The sequence below is a fragment of the Spermophilus citellus genome (assembly GCF_964194105.1).
Source record: "Spermophilus citellus genome assembly, chromosome: 6".
In the NCBI taxonomy this organism is placed as follows: domain Eukaryota; kingdom Metazoa; phylum Chordata; class Mammalia; order Rodentia; family Sciuridae; genus Spermophilus; species Spermophilus citellus.
Genome location: NC_138187.1, coordinates 16,410,379 through 16,425,456, shown reverse-complemented (window position 1 = coordinate 16,425,456; position 15,078 = coordinate 16,410,379). Strand labels below are relative to the sequence as shown.

General features: G+C 44.2%; 1 protein-coding gene across 1 annotated transcript in view; it reads left to right on the top strand.

Moving 5' to 3' along the window:
- USP31 (ubiquitin specific peptidase 31) overlaps positions 1 to 15,078 on the top strand; it is a 73,262-nt gene that overhangs the window by 43,873 nt on the left and 14,311 nt on the right. Inside the window, exons 8-13 of the mRNA XM_081297796.1 lie at positions 2,611 to 2,722; positions 3,229 to 3,323; positions 4,643 to 4,720; positions 5,291 to 5,420; positions 9,769 to 9,888; positions 12,207 to 12,432. Of these exons, the coding sequence (XP_081153922.1) occupies positions 2,611 to 2,722; positions 3,229 to 3,323; positions 4,643 to 4,720; positions 5,291 to 5,420; positions 9,769 to 9,888; positions 12,207 to 12,432 (761 nt within the window). The remainder of the gene's footprint in view (positions 1 to 2,610; positions 2,723 to 3,228; positions 3,324 to 4,642; positions 4,721 to 5,290; positions 5,421 to 9,768; positions 9,889 to 12,206; positions 12,433 to 15,078) is intronic.

Here is a 15,078-nt window from a genome sequence, read left to right as displayed (position 1 = left end):
ACCTCCCTTTCCCTCTCCTCCCTCCCTCGATCCCCACCTTCTAGTCCACTGGTCTCCTTTCTATTTTCATAATTTTTTTTTCCTTCCTTTTTTTCTAGCTTCCACATATGAGAGAAAACACATGACCCTGACTTTCTGAGTCTGGCTTATTTCGTGTCCAATTCTATCAATTTTCCTGAAAATAACATAATTTTGTTCTTTTATGGCTGCATAAAACTTCATATATATACACACACCATATTTTCTTTACCTATTTATTGATAGGCACACAGGCTGGTTCCGAAACTTGGCCATTGTGAATTGTGCTGCTAGACATGGGTGTGCATGTGTGATTATAGTTACTGACTTTAATTCCTTTGGATAAATACTGAGGGGTGGGATAGCTGGGTCTATGGTGGTTCCATTCCTAGTTTTTTGAGAAACCTCTGTGCTCAATTGCATAGTGGTTTATAATCCCACCAGCAGTGTGTGAGTGTTCCTTTCCCATCTCATCCTCACCAGCATTTGTTATTATTTATATTCCTGATGACTGTCATTCTCACTAGAGTGAAATGAAATCTCAGTGTAGTTTTGATTCACATTTCTCTGATTGCTAAGGATGTTGAACATTATTTCATAGCTTTACTGGCCAGTTGCAGTTCTGCTTTCTTAATAGCTTTTTAAAAAACAACCCTTAATTTATCTACTTTGGTAGTGCCTGCCCCCTAGTCTTAGGTCTCAAGCTGAGCATTTTATCTTTCCCCATGATACTGGTCCTCCAGTATCTCCTGTTGTGGCAGATGGCACAATTGTTCACTCAGCTTTGCAAATCAGAAATTTGGAACTCAGAAATCTCCCTCAGATTTCTTTTGCTGCCCTAAGAATTTATGGGAACTTTAGACTATCTTTTAAAGTAGCTTTGTCCCAGTAAGGTAAGTACCTTGGATGGTAAATACCACTGATGTGAAATGTGCTAATGTGTATATTGATCCTATTCATTAACAAAGGTGTTAGTGTCAGGCGCTGTTCCAAACCCTAGGAATCCAGTGGAGAGCAACACAGACAGGGCTGTGTCCTCAGGGGGCTTGCACTCCCAGGGCCAGGCTGGCCTTAAGCAAGTGAACAACACATTAAGCTTGAGACAGTTAGCACCGTGTTGAAGACATCAGCGCAGGTTAGAGTGAGAGGGTGTGAGTGAGGAGAGGCCGCAGCTCTGCACTGGAAAGGCAGCCGGGAGGTGGCCCTAGGAGGCCATAGCTGAGCCCAGTCCCTGTGAGGAGGAGCAGGCTGTGTGAACGTCCTGTGTGGCAGGAACATCCCGAGTGGACACTGTAGGAGGCTGTTTAAAGCTTGGGAGAAAAGGCAGCTCCTCATAATGGAGTTTCTTGGAGCCCATTTCACACCACAGTGGTTTTCAGGAGGGTAGGTTCACTGTTAAGTAGTACTGCGGGTAAACAGCTCCATGACTGTTAGGAATGAGTTTCCCAGTGATCTTTTATCTCTGCTTCAGCCTTGGCCTTAGAGCTCCCCTGGTAACTAGGTTGATTGATCATTCCTTCATTCATCATCTGCTATTTTTTAGGCATGGTTGGTTTAGGTTACTAAGGCAAATCAATAACAGTTCTTGTTGTCAGATAACTCAGTCCATTGGTGGAGGCGGAAACACAGTATTTACAACATGGTGTAGTTAGTGCTATGGCACACATAGGGAGAAAATAACCAGGTGCTACCTGGAGAAGGGTGTGTTCATGGGTATGAGTAGAAGACAGCTTAGAGAAGGGTGGGAAGGGTGTTCTAAGCTGGGGAGTGGCCGGCACAGAGACCTGGACATGTGGAGCTGGACCCAGTCAGGGATCAGCACATAGGTTTGAATGACTCTGGATGTAGGTGAAAGTTGAGGCTGGGTCAGTGACCTTCAACTTCAGCTGCATACTAGAACCACCTGGGAAACTTCTGAGAAAATCTCAGTGTTTGGGGCCACATTCCAGACTGATGTCATCAGAATCTCTGTGGACTGGACTTAGGCATCGTTATTTTTTGATAGTACTTTGGTGATTTCACTGTGCATCTGAGGCTGAGAACCACAGAGCTGCCTTTGATTCTCCAAGACACAGAACCTGGCAGAGGCCAAGTGGTGTCTAGCCTAAGGTGGGTGCTGACTTTCAGTGTGGCTTGCTGGCCAGTGCCTCTCTTGTTGTCAGAGGCTACCAGGACACGGCTGCCTGCCTGTTGGGCCTTCCAGCCCTGCCTGTTGGGCCTTCCAGCCCTCCCTGCTCCTCTGGCACCTCCTTGTAGGCTTGACCCACACTGTTTGCCAGATTCTTGTTCATTCCCATCCCCTTTCTCACCATCCCTGCCAACCCTGTCCCTGGATGCCTGGTAGCCCAGCATCATGCTTCCGTGGAGTCACTTGGCATGGAGGCTGTTGAGTTTTCTTAGAAATCGAGGCTGCACTTCTGACTTTGTCATCTTCTCTTTATGACAGTTACTGTTGACTTGTCTGTTCTGATTTGAGAACTGTCCTAAAACCAATTATGTTGTCATTCCATTTTAAAAGATGAAGAATAAGGAGTTAGGCCATTAAAGGAATTGCCATACTTTTAAGGTGATGCCAGTGTTTCTGTTTGGTAGATTTGGACTACCTTTTGTGCTGCACTTAGAGAAGACGATAGCATGGGACCTTCTGCAGAAGGAAATCCTGGAGAAGATGAAGTATTTCCTGAGGCCTACTGTTTGCATTCAGGTTTGTAGGCATTTTGATATTCTGGCAGAGTGTGCATGTCTACACAGTGAAGAAACAGTCATTACAATGGAATTTGAATTTGTTTTGTTTAGATTTTTAAGACTGAGAACTTATTTCTCATTTTATGAATGGAGTTGGTCACTGCAAGCTTTCCTGAACTGCTGTATATTCCTTTATAAAATTTATTTAATAAAGTTTGGAGAAGTTGCATAACCATCTGTATATTTTAAAAATGATTACTATGTTCAGGCACCCATGGAAGACCATTAAGTTAATGTTCAGCGAGAGCAGTGTATTATTTGTCTTGTATGACATTTGGTATATAAATTGCATTTGGTTAAATCATATTTAATAGTGTATTTGAGTGGCTCAACAGCCTAACAGAATATCATAGAGAAGCATTTTGCAAAATAGTTTGCTGTACCTCTAATCTGTTTGGAAATGCCACTGTAAAACATGCCTATGAAGAGAAAGTCATCCTAATTTTCATTTAATATTTGACGCAGGTGTGTCCGTTCAGTTTGCGAGTGGTCAGTGTTGTGGGAATTACATACTTGCTGCCCCAGGAGGAGCAGCCCCTGTGCCACCCAACAGTAGAAAGGTAAAGAGGAAAAAAAAATTCACCTTCCATAATTTCACCTATGCTCACATGTGATGTTTGGTATAATCCCATGTTATGTTCTTCAAGCTCACTAAGAAACTGTACTTATTTCAGTTCTGATTCACATGTGAGTATGAAACATTTTATGGATCTTCCTTAAAATCAGAAAAGCCACAGAATATTCATGTTAGGAAAACAAATTACAGTTTCCTATTCACCAAGACTGAAGTTTTCCAAAATAGTGTGCTAGTCACACCTTGTTCCTCTTTGAAGCCCTTCAGTGGTGACTTGTGGCCTACGAGGTGAAGGCTGGCTTCCACCAGATGCCAGATTCTCCACAGCCAGGACTCTGAGGACCTCTGTTTTGTGGGTCCTGTTCTTCCTTTCCCTTCCACCCCAAGCCTTCCTTAGTATCAGAGTACCAAGGAGCATTTGCGCACGCAGCACCGTGCTGTGTGTGTCCCTTCTCAGGTGTGACTTCCACTGTCCATAGTGCCTTTTCTTTAAAGTTTCTTTATGCTGTTCCTCTGTCTCTTAGTTAGTTGCTGTTACATGCTGTTTCTGTACTTTCTACATCCTTCTATTATGTTTACAGTAGTCTACTAATAAAATGATGGATATGTGAATACACCATATACATATGGATATATGAATATCAAAACTCACATTGTCTTTATTATCATTTCTTTCAACAAAGAAATTGTGCCTACATTTCAAGATTTTCAAAAGGTATATAACATTGCTATTTGAAGGCTCCCTGTTGGTTTTAGAGAATGGGAACTAATAGATAAGATAATAATAAAAAATATTGAACAATATAAAAAAAGATTTGTTGAGTGATTTTAACAGTGACTGCTGAAAGAGTTTCTCAGAAGGTGGCCGAGTCCAGTGAACTGGGGTAGTGGCTTTATGAAGGAGGGAGGAAGAAGGCACAGGGTAGGTGCATGGTGTGGAGCAGGTGGAGAGGTGCGAGATCAGCTCTCCCCGGGTTGGTGGGGAGTCGGGCAAGAGCTGGAAAGGTCACATAGAATGTCCGAGAGTAATTGCGGACAGCCTTATAGTGCTTTACTAAATTTCTTCTAATCTATTTCTTCCATTATTTCTGTATTGGATATTTTAAAGATTTTTTTTAGCTCACTTGTAAACTATTCACTAAACCTATGGTTGTAATGGAGTCACTAAAATCTTTTTCTTCCAGGGGAACTATGAAGATTTTTAGCAATTTTATGATTGTAGATAGGCCATAATCATATTTAAGTAAAATAATTTTTTTTTTTAAAGATAGCAACTTGGAGCTTCTTCTCTTCCCCATTCTATAGGGCATTAAAATCTTGTGGACCAGGTGGCACTGCTCATGTGAAGTTAGTGGTAGAATGGGACAAGGAGACAAAAGATTTGTGAGTATTCTTTTACTTAATATTTATAGAATTGTTTTATTTTAGGAGCACCCCATTGATCTTCCAAATGAGCTAAAATACAGAGCTTTCGTCTCTTCAGTATCTAAGCATATTGTTAAACCTTTATTTAAGCAGCTTAATATTTCTTTCTTATACATTTTTCCCAACCTTAAAGCCTTTGAACATTTATTTACTACTGAGAGAGAAGCCATATATTCATTAACTACTGTATAGGTCCAATTTGATTTTTATTAGAAGTCCCTCTGCCCTATTAAGCTTTATCGAATGCTTGCCCTTAGAGATGAAGGACAAGAATACATGATTTAATGGCACAAGTTATGGACAGCCCCAGAAAAACTAACTCCAACTTAGTTCCTAAAATAACTTGCAGATGGAAAACTTTTTCAAGAACACTTTGGGACATAGAAGTGTTAGATGACCTCCTTTGCTTTCTTACACCTCCATCTTCATGGTTATGAATTCATAGCCACTTTGTAAAACTGTAATAATTGTACTTTTGTGTCCGTGTTTTAAGACATTCTGTGATAATGTCTTTCCCTTTGATTGTAGCTTATTTGTAAACATTGAAGATGAGTATATCCCAGATGCAGAAAGTGTCCGCCTGCAGAGGGAGCGGCATCATCAACCTCAGACCTGCACTTTATCCCAGTGTTTCCAACTCTACACCAAAGAGGAACGAGTAAGAGCCAGGCAGCATTTCTTGGGTACTGAGTTGGTAGGGAAGGGGGAATGACAAGATAACAGTAAAGAAACAGATTCTGCCCCTCAAAATCCCTAGGATTTTACATTTTCCTAGTTTTGAACATCCATTGAGTATTCTGTTCCTTTTAAGACTTCAACAAAAAGAAGTTTAAATTTTCGATTAATTGGAATGCTCTTGAAATGAACCTTTATAATATATATTTTTTTAATCGGGCTCATTTTTTTTTGGTTGTTTTTGTTTTACTTTAGAAGTTTTAAGTTGTTTTCCTTTGTAATGAAAACAGTGTTTCTCATCGTAGTACCTGTATGCTAAGAATGTAGTATCAGGACCTATTTAAATTAATTAAAGTAAAATGAAAAATTCAGTTCTTTTGTTGCACAAGCATCATTTTAGGTACTCTGCCACAGTCTGGCTGGGCATAAAATAACTGAGCCGCCATGAGGCACTTGTAGGTTCAAACAGGAACTCCTTTATTGCCCGAACTCCACCAGCACTCCACGCGCACTCCCCTGGAATCCCCTGTTCTCCATGGGGCTCAGCGCAAACTCAGCGGAGAACCCCCTGAGAACTGACGAGAACTCCAAAGTAGTGGGGGGGGGGCGGCAGGCAGCAGGAGCCGTCCTGTTGCCGGATTGCAGGGTCCATATACAACTCAATACATAGCCTGTTTCAATCCAGCATCATCCAGTCACAGCACTCCTTCTGGCAAAATGCCATGTGCCAACCCTACTCGGCTATGGCTCTCAACGGTGCTCAATAGACCCACATGGATGGTGCCTCCTGTACTGAACAGAGCAGATGTAGAGTTCTGTTGGGCAGCAGTGCTTTGGACTGTTTAGCACAGTGCTCTGCAGATAGTAGGACTCAATAAATATTGAAACAAATGGATGGACAGATAAGACTCTGTGGGAGGGAGCCAGCCTTGTGTGGTTTCTATGTGACTTTGGAAACCTAGACCAGAGCACATGGAGTTCATTTGATCTTATGTTGATACTTAGGATCATAATTTTGATCATTAGTTTCTAGTCTTTACTCCTGTACTTAGGGAATATTGCAATTTCAGGCTCAGAGGGAACTTTAAAGCTCCTTTTTTCTAATGGTTTAATTATTCCACGTACTTTAAAATGGGTGACTGTCCAGCCTGTGTTTGAATGCTTTCTGTAATGAGGGGTTTGCCTGCTCAAGACTTGACATATCATTTCCTCTCTGGATAGCTCAAATGGTGACCCCATTGATCTTCCTAATTAGCTAAAATGTGCTTTCATGAAATATGCCCCATATGAAATATGCCCCCATCTTAGTACCACCAAAAGAGGTGTTCTCTCTCTTGAGTTTAAGACTCGAAAGTCATAACTTTCTTCTACTTTTCTTCAAATATTTGAAAATAGTTTTCATCTTCTCACAAGTAGTTCATAGCTAGTTCCTTTAACAATAGTTTTTCACAAGACATGTTTTATCAGTCTTGGGCTTAATTATAAAATAGTTTTGGAACTGTTGATTGAAGATTCTATGTGACACACTGTTCTATTTAGTTCTATTTATAAAAAATTGAGCTGAGAGCTGGGAGTGGTGGAGCACACCTGTAATCCTAGCAGCTCAGGAGCCTGAGGCAGGAGGATGGTGAGTTCAAAGCCAGCCTTAGCAATTAGGGAGTGAGGCCCTAAGCAACTTAGCAAGACACTGTCTCTAAATAAAATATAAAAAGGGATGGGGACATGGCTTAGTGGTTAAGTGTCCCTAGGTTCAATCCTTTGTCCCGCCCCCCCCCCCAAAAAAAAAAGGTTTATCTGAGAGATGTTTGAGAATGGCACAAAGCTTAGGGGTGAGCAGATCTGCTAGATGATAGTATTGGTATCTACAAAACATTGTAAAGACCTACAGTGATGCGTTCATACTAGTAAGATGTTTTTCTTGGGGTTTGTTCATTTAGATGTATTGAATATACCTGCTATGTGCTGGCTGCTGCGCTAGTCAGGGGATACACATGTCAAGACAGACATCCTGCTATCATGCTGAAGGGATAATTAATAAAGGAAGCAAAGGTCCTGGGGCAGGAGGGAGATTGGCATGGTAGAAAAACAGAAATAAGACCAGTGTAGCAGGAGTACAAGAGGTAAGGGAGAGAGAATTAAGATAGTGTGAGCTCTATCTGGCTTTCACTAAATAATCTTGGTATCTAGAACAGTGCTTGGCACATAAGAAGTGTTCGATAAATACATCTTTGAATACATGAGTGGTGCTTGGACCCCAGAATCCAGTACAAATACAGAAGTAAAGGCAGTGGGACTTAGAAGTAGGCTGTGTGGTGGTAGTTGTGGGGTCCAGTTGTCTGCAGCTCAGATCCATCAGCAGCACCACATAGGCATAGGCCACTGTCGTGCTGCCGAATGGATACCCAGAACTCTGATAGGGACAGTGCTGCTCTCTTCCTCATATTAAATGTTCCCTGGTAGGAGGATGGCAAACTGGGACACATCCAGAGAGAGCTGGTGGGCTAGCACTGGAGGTCCTGTCGTGGCTGAGCACATCCTCCTTAAGGACATGACAGTCATTTTCAGGCACTTGAAGGACTATCCTGTGCATGAGGGAGTGGACTTCCCTTTATATAAACAGCAGAATCTAAAGATTGGGAAGGGAACTTAGAGAGTGATGTTATTTTCATGTCAGGAAGACTGAAAGTAGACTTGCTGCCCGCTGCCCTGTCCCCTCCCCACTGCCAGGCAGTGTCAGCTGGATCAGTGATGCTCAGAATGTTGTCTGCAGGTCGGGAGCTCTTCAGCCACGTGCAGTGAGATCATTACAGAACCAGAGAAAGATCAGGAACTCTCAGAGCAATTAGGTGGTGTCATGACGTTCTCACTGTGTTTTACAAAAGTATGTTTGTAATACACTGTGATTTAAACAAAGAAAACCCTGTTTACTTACTACCAACATTGGGCTGGATGGCCAGGTATGGGGAGTGTAAAATGTCACAGAGAAACGCAGGCTTTCCGGATGACACTGGGTCTGATTTTCTGATTTACTTTCATCTCTCCAAACTTCTGTCCCTTCCCAGTTTTCTTACAACCATGTCTCCTTGTCATGGAAAAAAACCTTCCTTCATTCTGCTTCCTTCTCAGGTTCGCCCCAGTCTTCCTCCCGCTGTGTTCTGCTGAATTTACCACCAGTGGTTCCCCTCTCCCCATTCATTTGCTCCTTCCCTCCTCCCTCCCTCCCTGCCAAGACTCTCTTTTGTCCGACTTGCATTTTGGACCTGGGCCTGGGTGTTCTTGTGGCTCCTTGTGTGCCTCACTCAGCAGCCTCAGCTCAGGCTTCCTTTGACCCCCGCGTAGTTCATGCCCCTTATGACCACCTGTTCTCCCATTCTCTTTTCATGGAATGTGTAGAGGAAATGCTTCTGACTTGCCTGTTTTTTGTTTTTGTTTTTTTTTTTTAACTGCATCTTCAGGCCTGGTGGCTTCTGAGTTTGAGTACTTCCTTTAAAAATATGCATCTCCCAAGATTCTGACCTTGGCGCCTTTATCTTCCAAACCCATGGGAACTGTCATCCATTCCCAAGGCTTCCCGTACCTCACACATTGATGACACCAGATCTATCTTCTGAACTCCAGAGCATATTACAATTTCTCACATTATGCACCTGTAAATGAATGTCCTCATCATGAAATTTTTCCATACAGAGATGACATGTGGATTTGGGGCCTCAGGTTGATGTTTAGAAGGATCTTGCTGGTAGCAGGAGGGGTGGCTTGTTTGGAGCAAGTCAGAGGTTGTGGGAGAGAACAGGAGACGTGAAGAAGTCTAGGTGAGAGTAGGTGAGGACTTGGAACCAAGGTGGTTCCAGTGGGTGTGGAGAGGAGGAGGCATGAGAAATGGCAGAGAGAGAATTACTTTGGATGGACATGGACAAGAGGAGGAGGGAAGTAGGAAGGTTCTAGAGTTTGGAATGAACCCATGTTCCATCTTTGGTGGCCAGTACTGGTGTTGCTGAAGTAGGACATACAGGAGCAGGAGGAAAGGTCCATGTTCATCATAAGATGAAGAGTTGAGTTTGGAGCTCTGCTTAGTTGGGGTGCGTTTGTGACATCTACAACCTCTCTGTGGCATTTACTAGTTTGATTATTTCTCCTTGAAGGATAATCTCAGCACTTGTTCGGGTGCCAACTCTAGCCAGGTACCAGCTGTGATTGTGTTACTCCACTGTGCAGTGTCTAGAGAGATTGTGTGTCGTGCCGTGCGCTGGACAAGAAGTTAGTACTTCTGTCTCCATAACAAAGCCACGTGTTAAGGGGTCTGGAACTGAAGTCACGCTCCTTATTTTCAGCTGGCCCCAGATGATGCCTGGCGTTGCCCACACTGCAAGCAGCTGCAGCAGGGGAGCATCACGCTGAGCCTGTGGACTCTGCCTGACGTGCTCATCATACACCTCAAGAGGTTTCGACAGGTAAGGGAAATGCAGCCGGACCGAGTTTCTTACACCCCCTGTGGGTGCTGTGGGTGGGTTCTTTGGTGTTCCTGTTGATACCCTGACCCTGTCTGGATGGTAGACATATATTTACTCCTATTTGGGTTTGTGTTTTGTTCTTTCTCAAAGCAAAATTTGAGCATCCTGTGACCCTTTAAATCTTGAATATTTTAGTTCATACTGCAGATACTTTACTTTGTTCTCGAGGTTTGCTTTAGACTTGTGAATGTTATGCTTAAATGTTGTTATGTATTCTTTAGTATTTAAGGGGAAAAAACGTAAGTAGAGATCTCTTCTGGGGGAGGTAGGATTGTGCATCATGCCGTGCACTGCACAACCCTTCCCACTTCCCTCCTCTTCTTGTCCCTGTCCTTCCAAAGTAACTTGTCCTGCTCCCAAGGAGCTATTGTATAGTTGGGGAGATGAGTCAAAATATAAATATATACAAAGAAGCTCTGCTGTTTATTGTATTACTTCGTGATTCATCTTTTCCAAAAAGGTTATTCTCTGAGTCCAGGATTGCTCTAGACAGTAAGAGAGGCAAATGGGAGGTGAACATTGGCAGAATCTGTGAGTGCCTCTCCACTGTAAGAGAGGCAAATGGGAGGTGAGCATTGGCAGAGTCTGTGAGGCCGGCTTTAAGGTTTGTCCCTGAGAGATGAGCAGGTGTTTTCCAGGTGAGAGGAAAGCAGGGGTTCACACTGGTAGTGGCAGAGGGAGCAGTGTGTGTAGAGCCTGGGCCCAAAGGAGCGCAGCACTTGGAGAGGCTGAAAGTGGGCCAGTGGGGCTGCGCTGCGGAGCGTGGGGTGGTGGTGAGAACTGGGATAGGAGCAGGGCTTCTTGTCCAAACAGACCCTTAGAGGCAGTGTCGAATTCTGGCGAGGTCTTTGAGCAGAGAAGCAGCACTACTCAGTGTTTGTTTTTAAGAAATAAAGAGAAGCTGCAAGAATGAGGGCAAGGAGGCCTGGAGGAGGCCCCTGCAGTCATCCCGGAAGGCCATTGCTGGCTTCAGGTGGAGTCTTGGCCCGGAGACGGGAGGTGTGAATAGATGGAGAGGTGTTGGGCTCCGAGGAGGCAGAGAGGAAGAGGTGACATGCGCTCAGTCCCCATGGCTGGGGTTTTCCCCCCAAGGCTCAGAGTTGAATTCCTGTGGTAGAGAAAGATGGCATTTCCCTGCTTACTACTGGGCTCTGCAGGTAGAAGCCTGGTTGAGGGTTTGGACCCCAGCCTTTCTGACTCCCTGCTCCTTTGCTGTTGGTTCCCTTGACGGCATATCTACATCCCTTTCAGAAACCCAGACCCAGAAACGCAGCAGCGTCTTTCACTTCTTTCTGGGCCTTCTCCTCTAGGCAGGCACTTCTGTGTGGCTGTGGTTGTCTCCCCCTGACTCCTGATGTGTCTCCTTGTACCAGCTGTCACCCTGCCAGCGTAGATGCTTTGCTACTCTCCAGTGGTCTCAGTTGCAGTGTCTTTGGGTTGATTTCTTGATTGTTGCCACTCTGCCCCTGTAACTCGTTCTGTGTGCTGCTCACACAGTTCTTCACCCATGAGTCGGGAGACATCACCTCCCTCATAAAAGCCTCAGCATGTCCCCTTAGCTATAGAATAAGGCCCACATTCCTCAGCCTGGCCTTCTTGGCTCTCAGGACCTTCTCTCCCTTTCGCTTGTGAGTGCTTTCCTTTCCTTGGTAGAGTCGAGCTCCTTGGGAGAGGCGTATCTAGGCCTGGTTAGTTTTAAAGTTCCTATGGACACAGGACACATGCAGTAAATGTCTGTTCAACTGGTGGTTGGTGTCAGGGGGATTTTCCATGGGCTTAATGGAAAGTGCAGGTTGACCAGCTGTCAACTAACTGAACATGTCAAACTAAGTCAGCATGAACTTTTAATGCACTTGTTGGAGGAGGTGGGGAGGAAAGGGATGCTACTTATTGACTCTTCTGTGCAAGGTCCTGGGTCTTACCCTTCAAGTGGTTGTCACTGTTGATTTTCATGCCTCTGACAGGTATTAGGGTGAATCTTGTGAAATTATCAATTTTTTGTAAGGAAAAAAACCTAAAAATCCATAGTAGATAAGGAAATGAAGACTCACGGAGGCTCATTTACCCCCAGTGGTTAGGCCACTTTTAGTTGTGTTAAAACTGATTCTTCCAACTGCGTAAAACTGTTCATCTATTGTCCTATTTTATCCGTGTCTTGGGAACTACTTCAGTGATTAGGGTCCACATTCCATGCTCACCTGATTTGCCATCTGCTTACATTAAAATATCATCAGAACTTGTTTTTCTTCTTGCAACAGGAAGGCGACAGGCGTATGAAACTTCAGAACATGGTCAAGTTCCCCTTGACTGGCCTGGACATGACTCCTCATGTGGTCAAGAGAAGCCAGAGCAGCTGGAGTTTGCCATCCCATTGGTCCCCGTGGAGGCGGCCCTATGGACTCGGGAGGGACCCTGAGGACTACATCTATGACCTGTATGCTGTGTGCAATCACCATGGCACCATGCAAGGGGGGCACTACACAGGTCTGCAGTGCGAGAGGCCCGCGTGTCTGTGCTCACGGCTCCTTCAGGCGGGTGTTGCTTGTGACAGGGTGACGTGGCTTTAGAACCTCCCTTTCTTTTCCCGTGGGCAGGGTGCCCCTGTGAGGGCAGTTTCATGCCACAGGTCTCTCCCCAGAACTCTTCCTCTTCCTCCTGAGCTGGAAGGCGCAGCAGCTACCAGGCCTGAGTGGCAAGCATGTGTCCTAGCACCGTCCGCTCTGCCGAGGAACTGCCCTCGCGCCCTGGCTCGCACTCCCCAGCTTAGGTTTTGCTCTTCTTCTGAGGCCCTAGCTTCTCCCTCACTTAGGGTGACTATGAACTGCTCTTACAGTGTCTTCATTTACTTACCTTTCATTTATAAAAGCAGCCGTGTTCATCATGTGAAATTTAGAGACTAGGAAGAACACCATCATCTGTGGGTTGATCCCTTAAGCAACCCTTGCTAACATTTTAAAAAATTGTGAAATGTGCATAACAAAATTTATTTTGTGTTAGCCATTTTCAGCATACAGTTGGGTGGCATTAAATACACCCACATTGTTGTACAGCCATCGTCACTGTCCCTCTCCAGGACTTGTTTTATCTTTCCAGCTGAAACTCTTGTCCTGTTATATAGTACTTTCCATTCTCCCCTCCCTGGCCCTGACAGCCCCCACACTCACTTGTCTCTTGAATTTGACAGTCATAACTACCACCCGCAAGTAGATTTATACAGTGTTTGTCCTTTTGTAGACTGGTTCGTCTGTGTTGTAGCCTGTATCAAAATTTCCCTCCTTTTTCACATTGATTGGTGTTCTAGTGTGAGCAGGAGCCCTCTCACACATGGCAGCTATGTTTTCCAGAGAGTTGGTGCTGTTATTCTACACTGGTGTGTGTGGTTCAGTCCAACGTTTATTAAACACCTCATATTTAGCTTGCAGTGAGCTTTATTACACCAGAGTGGTACATGCTTGTAATTCCAGTGGTTTCAAGAGGCTAAGGCAGGAGGATTTCAAGTTCAAAGATAGCCTCAGCCATTTAGTGAGTCCTGAACAACTTGGTTAGATGCTGTCTCAAAATAAAAATAAAAAAGGATGTGGCTCAGTGGTTAAGCACCCCTGGGTTCAATCCCTGGTACCCACCACCAACCCCCTCACTTCCCGCAAAGAAAAGGAGCCATCACGTGTAGTAGGTTCTGTGGTAAAGGTGTGTTCTGTGGTGAGCAGTGGGCTGAGGTGGGGTGCAGGGGCTGCACGTACCACACTGGCCCCATATGTTTGTGTCATTTAATGATGTCAGAGTTGTCTTTGTGGAACTAGGTTTCCAGGATGTTCAGACGACAGAATTGCCTAATGTGTTTCTTGGAACATATTCCTGTCGTTCAGCAACACGTGACTGTATGGTCATCCCCCATTGCTGAGCATCTATATTATTTCTGGCTTTTAACCTTTAATCTAATAAGATGGACATCTTTCTGTATATGCACTTTTTCTGAATTTTAATTCTGTGTTTCCCTGAGATTGAGTCTCAGAAGTGGAAGTGCTGGGCTAAAAGCATGCACGAACCACGTGGAGGCCAGGCAGACCGTAGGGCTTCTTGTTTGGACATCTGTTTGTGTGAAGGTTGAAATGAGGGTGATTTGTTCATTTGGTATAGCTGGATATGGTTTCCAAGACTCAGATTTCTGCATTCTTTATACTCGTTGTATTTCACCCATACTTCTCAGGGATTTTATTTCTTCATCAACTCGGTCGTTTATGTTACAGTTGCCTACCTTGATTTTTAAAGGGAGTGGAGATGAAGGCAGGTTGGTCTCTTCCAATTGATATTTTAAATCCCCGAGACTCTCCCTAGCAGGTAGCCGCAGCCCGCCCTCCCTCCCATCAGCATGGTGGAAGCAGGTCCTCTCATGCTCCTTTCTTCAGCCTGCTTTTTCCCCCAGTGAGAGGGTAGGAGGTCAGGAGAATGACTGGATGCAAGAGACTTCTTGTTTTTTGATTTTACTTTTTTTGGGGTACTGGAGATTGAACCCAGGCTTCGCACATGGTGAGCAAGTGCTGTGCTACTGAGCTCCATCCTCAGCCCTGCAGTCTCTTGTTCTTGAAACCTGTTTAGTTCAAGTTCTTTAACTATTTCAATATTGTAGGCAGCAGTTGTTTGTGAGAGGACTGTTCCCAACTTAGTGAGATGCTGTCTCATGATGGAGTGGTTTGAATTGCCTTGAACCACTTGCAGGGAGAAACAGAAGGTAGGGAAGTTCCAGTCGAGCAAAATGTTAGTTAAATGCTTAAATGTGTTTTACCTTTGTATTTTGGCTTAAGCCCAGTTTAAATTGTGATGTTTTATTTGGTGTCTTGCATATTTTGGGTTTCTGTTTCATGGGGGCCCCCTCTGTTAAGGTTGTGTTGAGTTGAATCGTTTCTCTTGCGGCATTACTAGTAATATCTGTGTTCTTGGACACTGAGCTGTGGAATCATAGATTCATGGATCTTAGAACAGAGAGGGACTTAGAGGTGATTTAACTTCACTAATTACCTAATGTAGTCATGTCTTTGCCAACATCCCTGATTGCTGTTCATCCAGCTTCAGCTTTGGTAAAGATGCCATCTTCCATTTAGAGCACTGTTTATCAGGAAAATGTCGACTGGC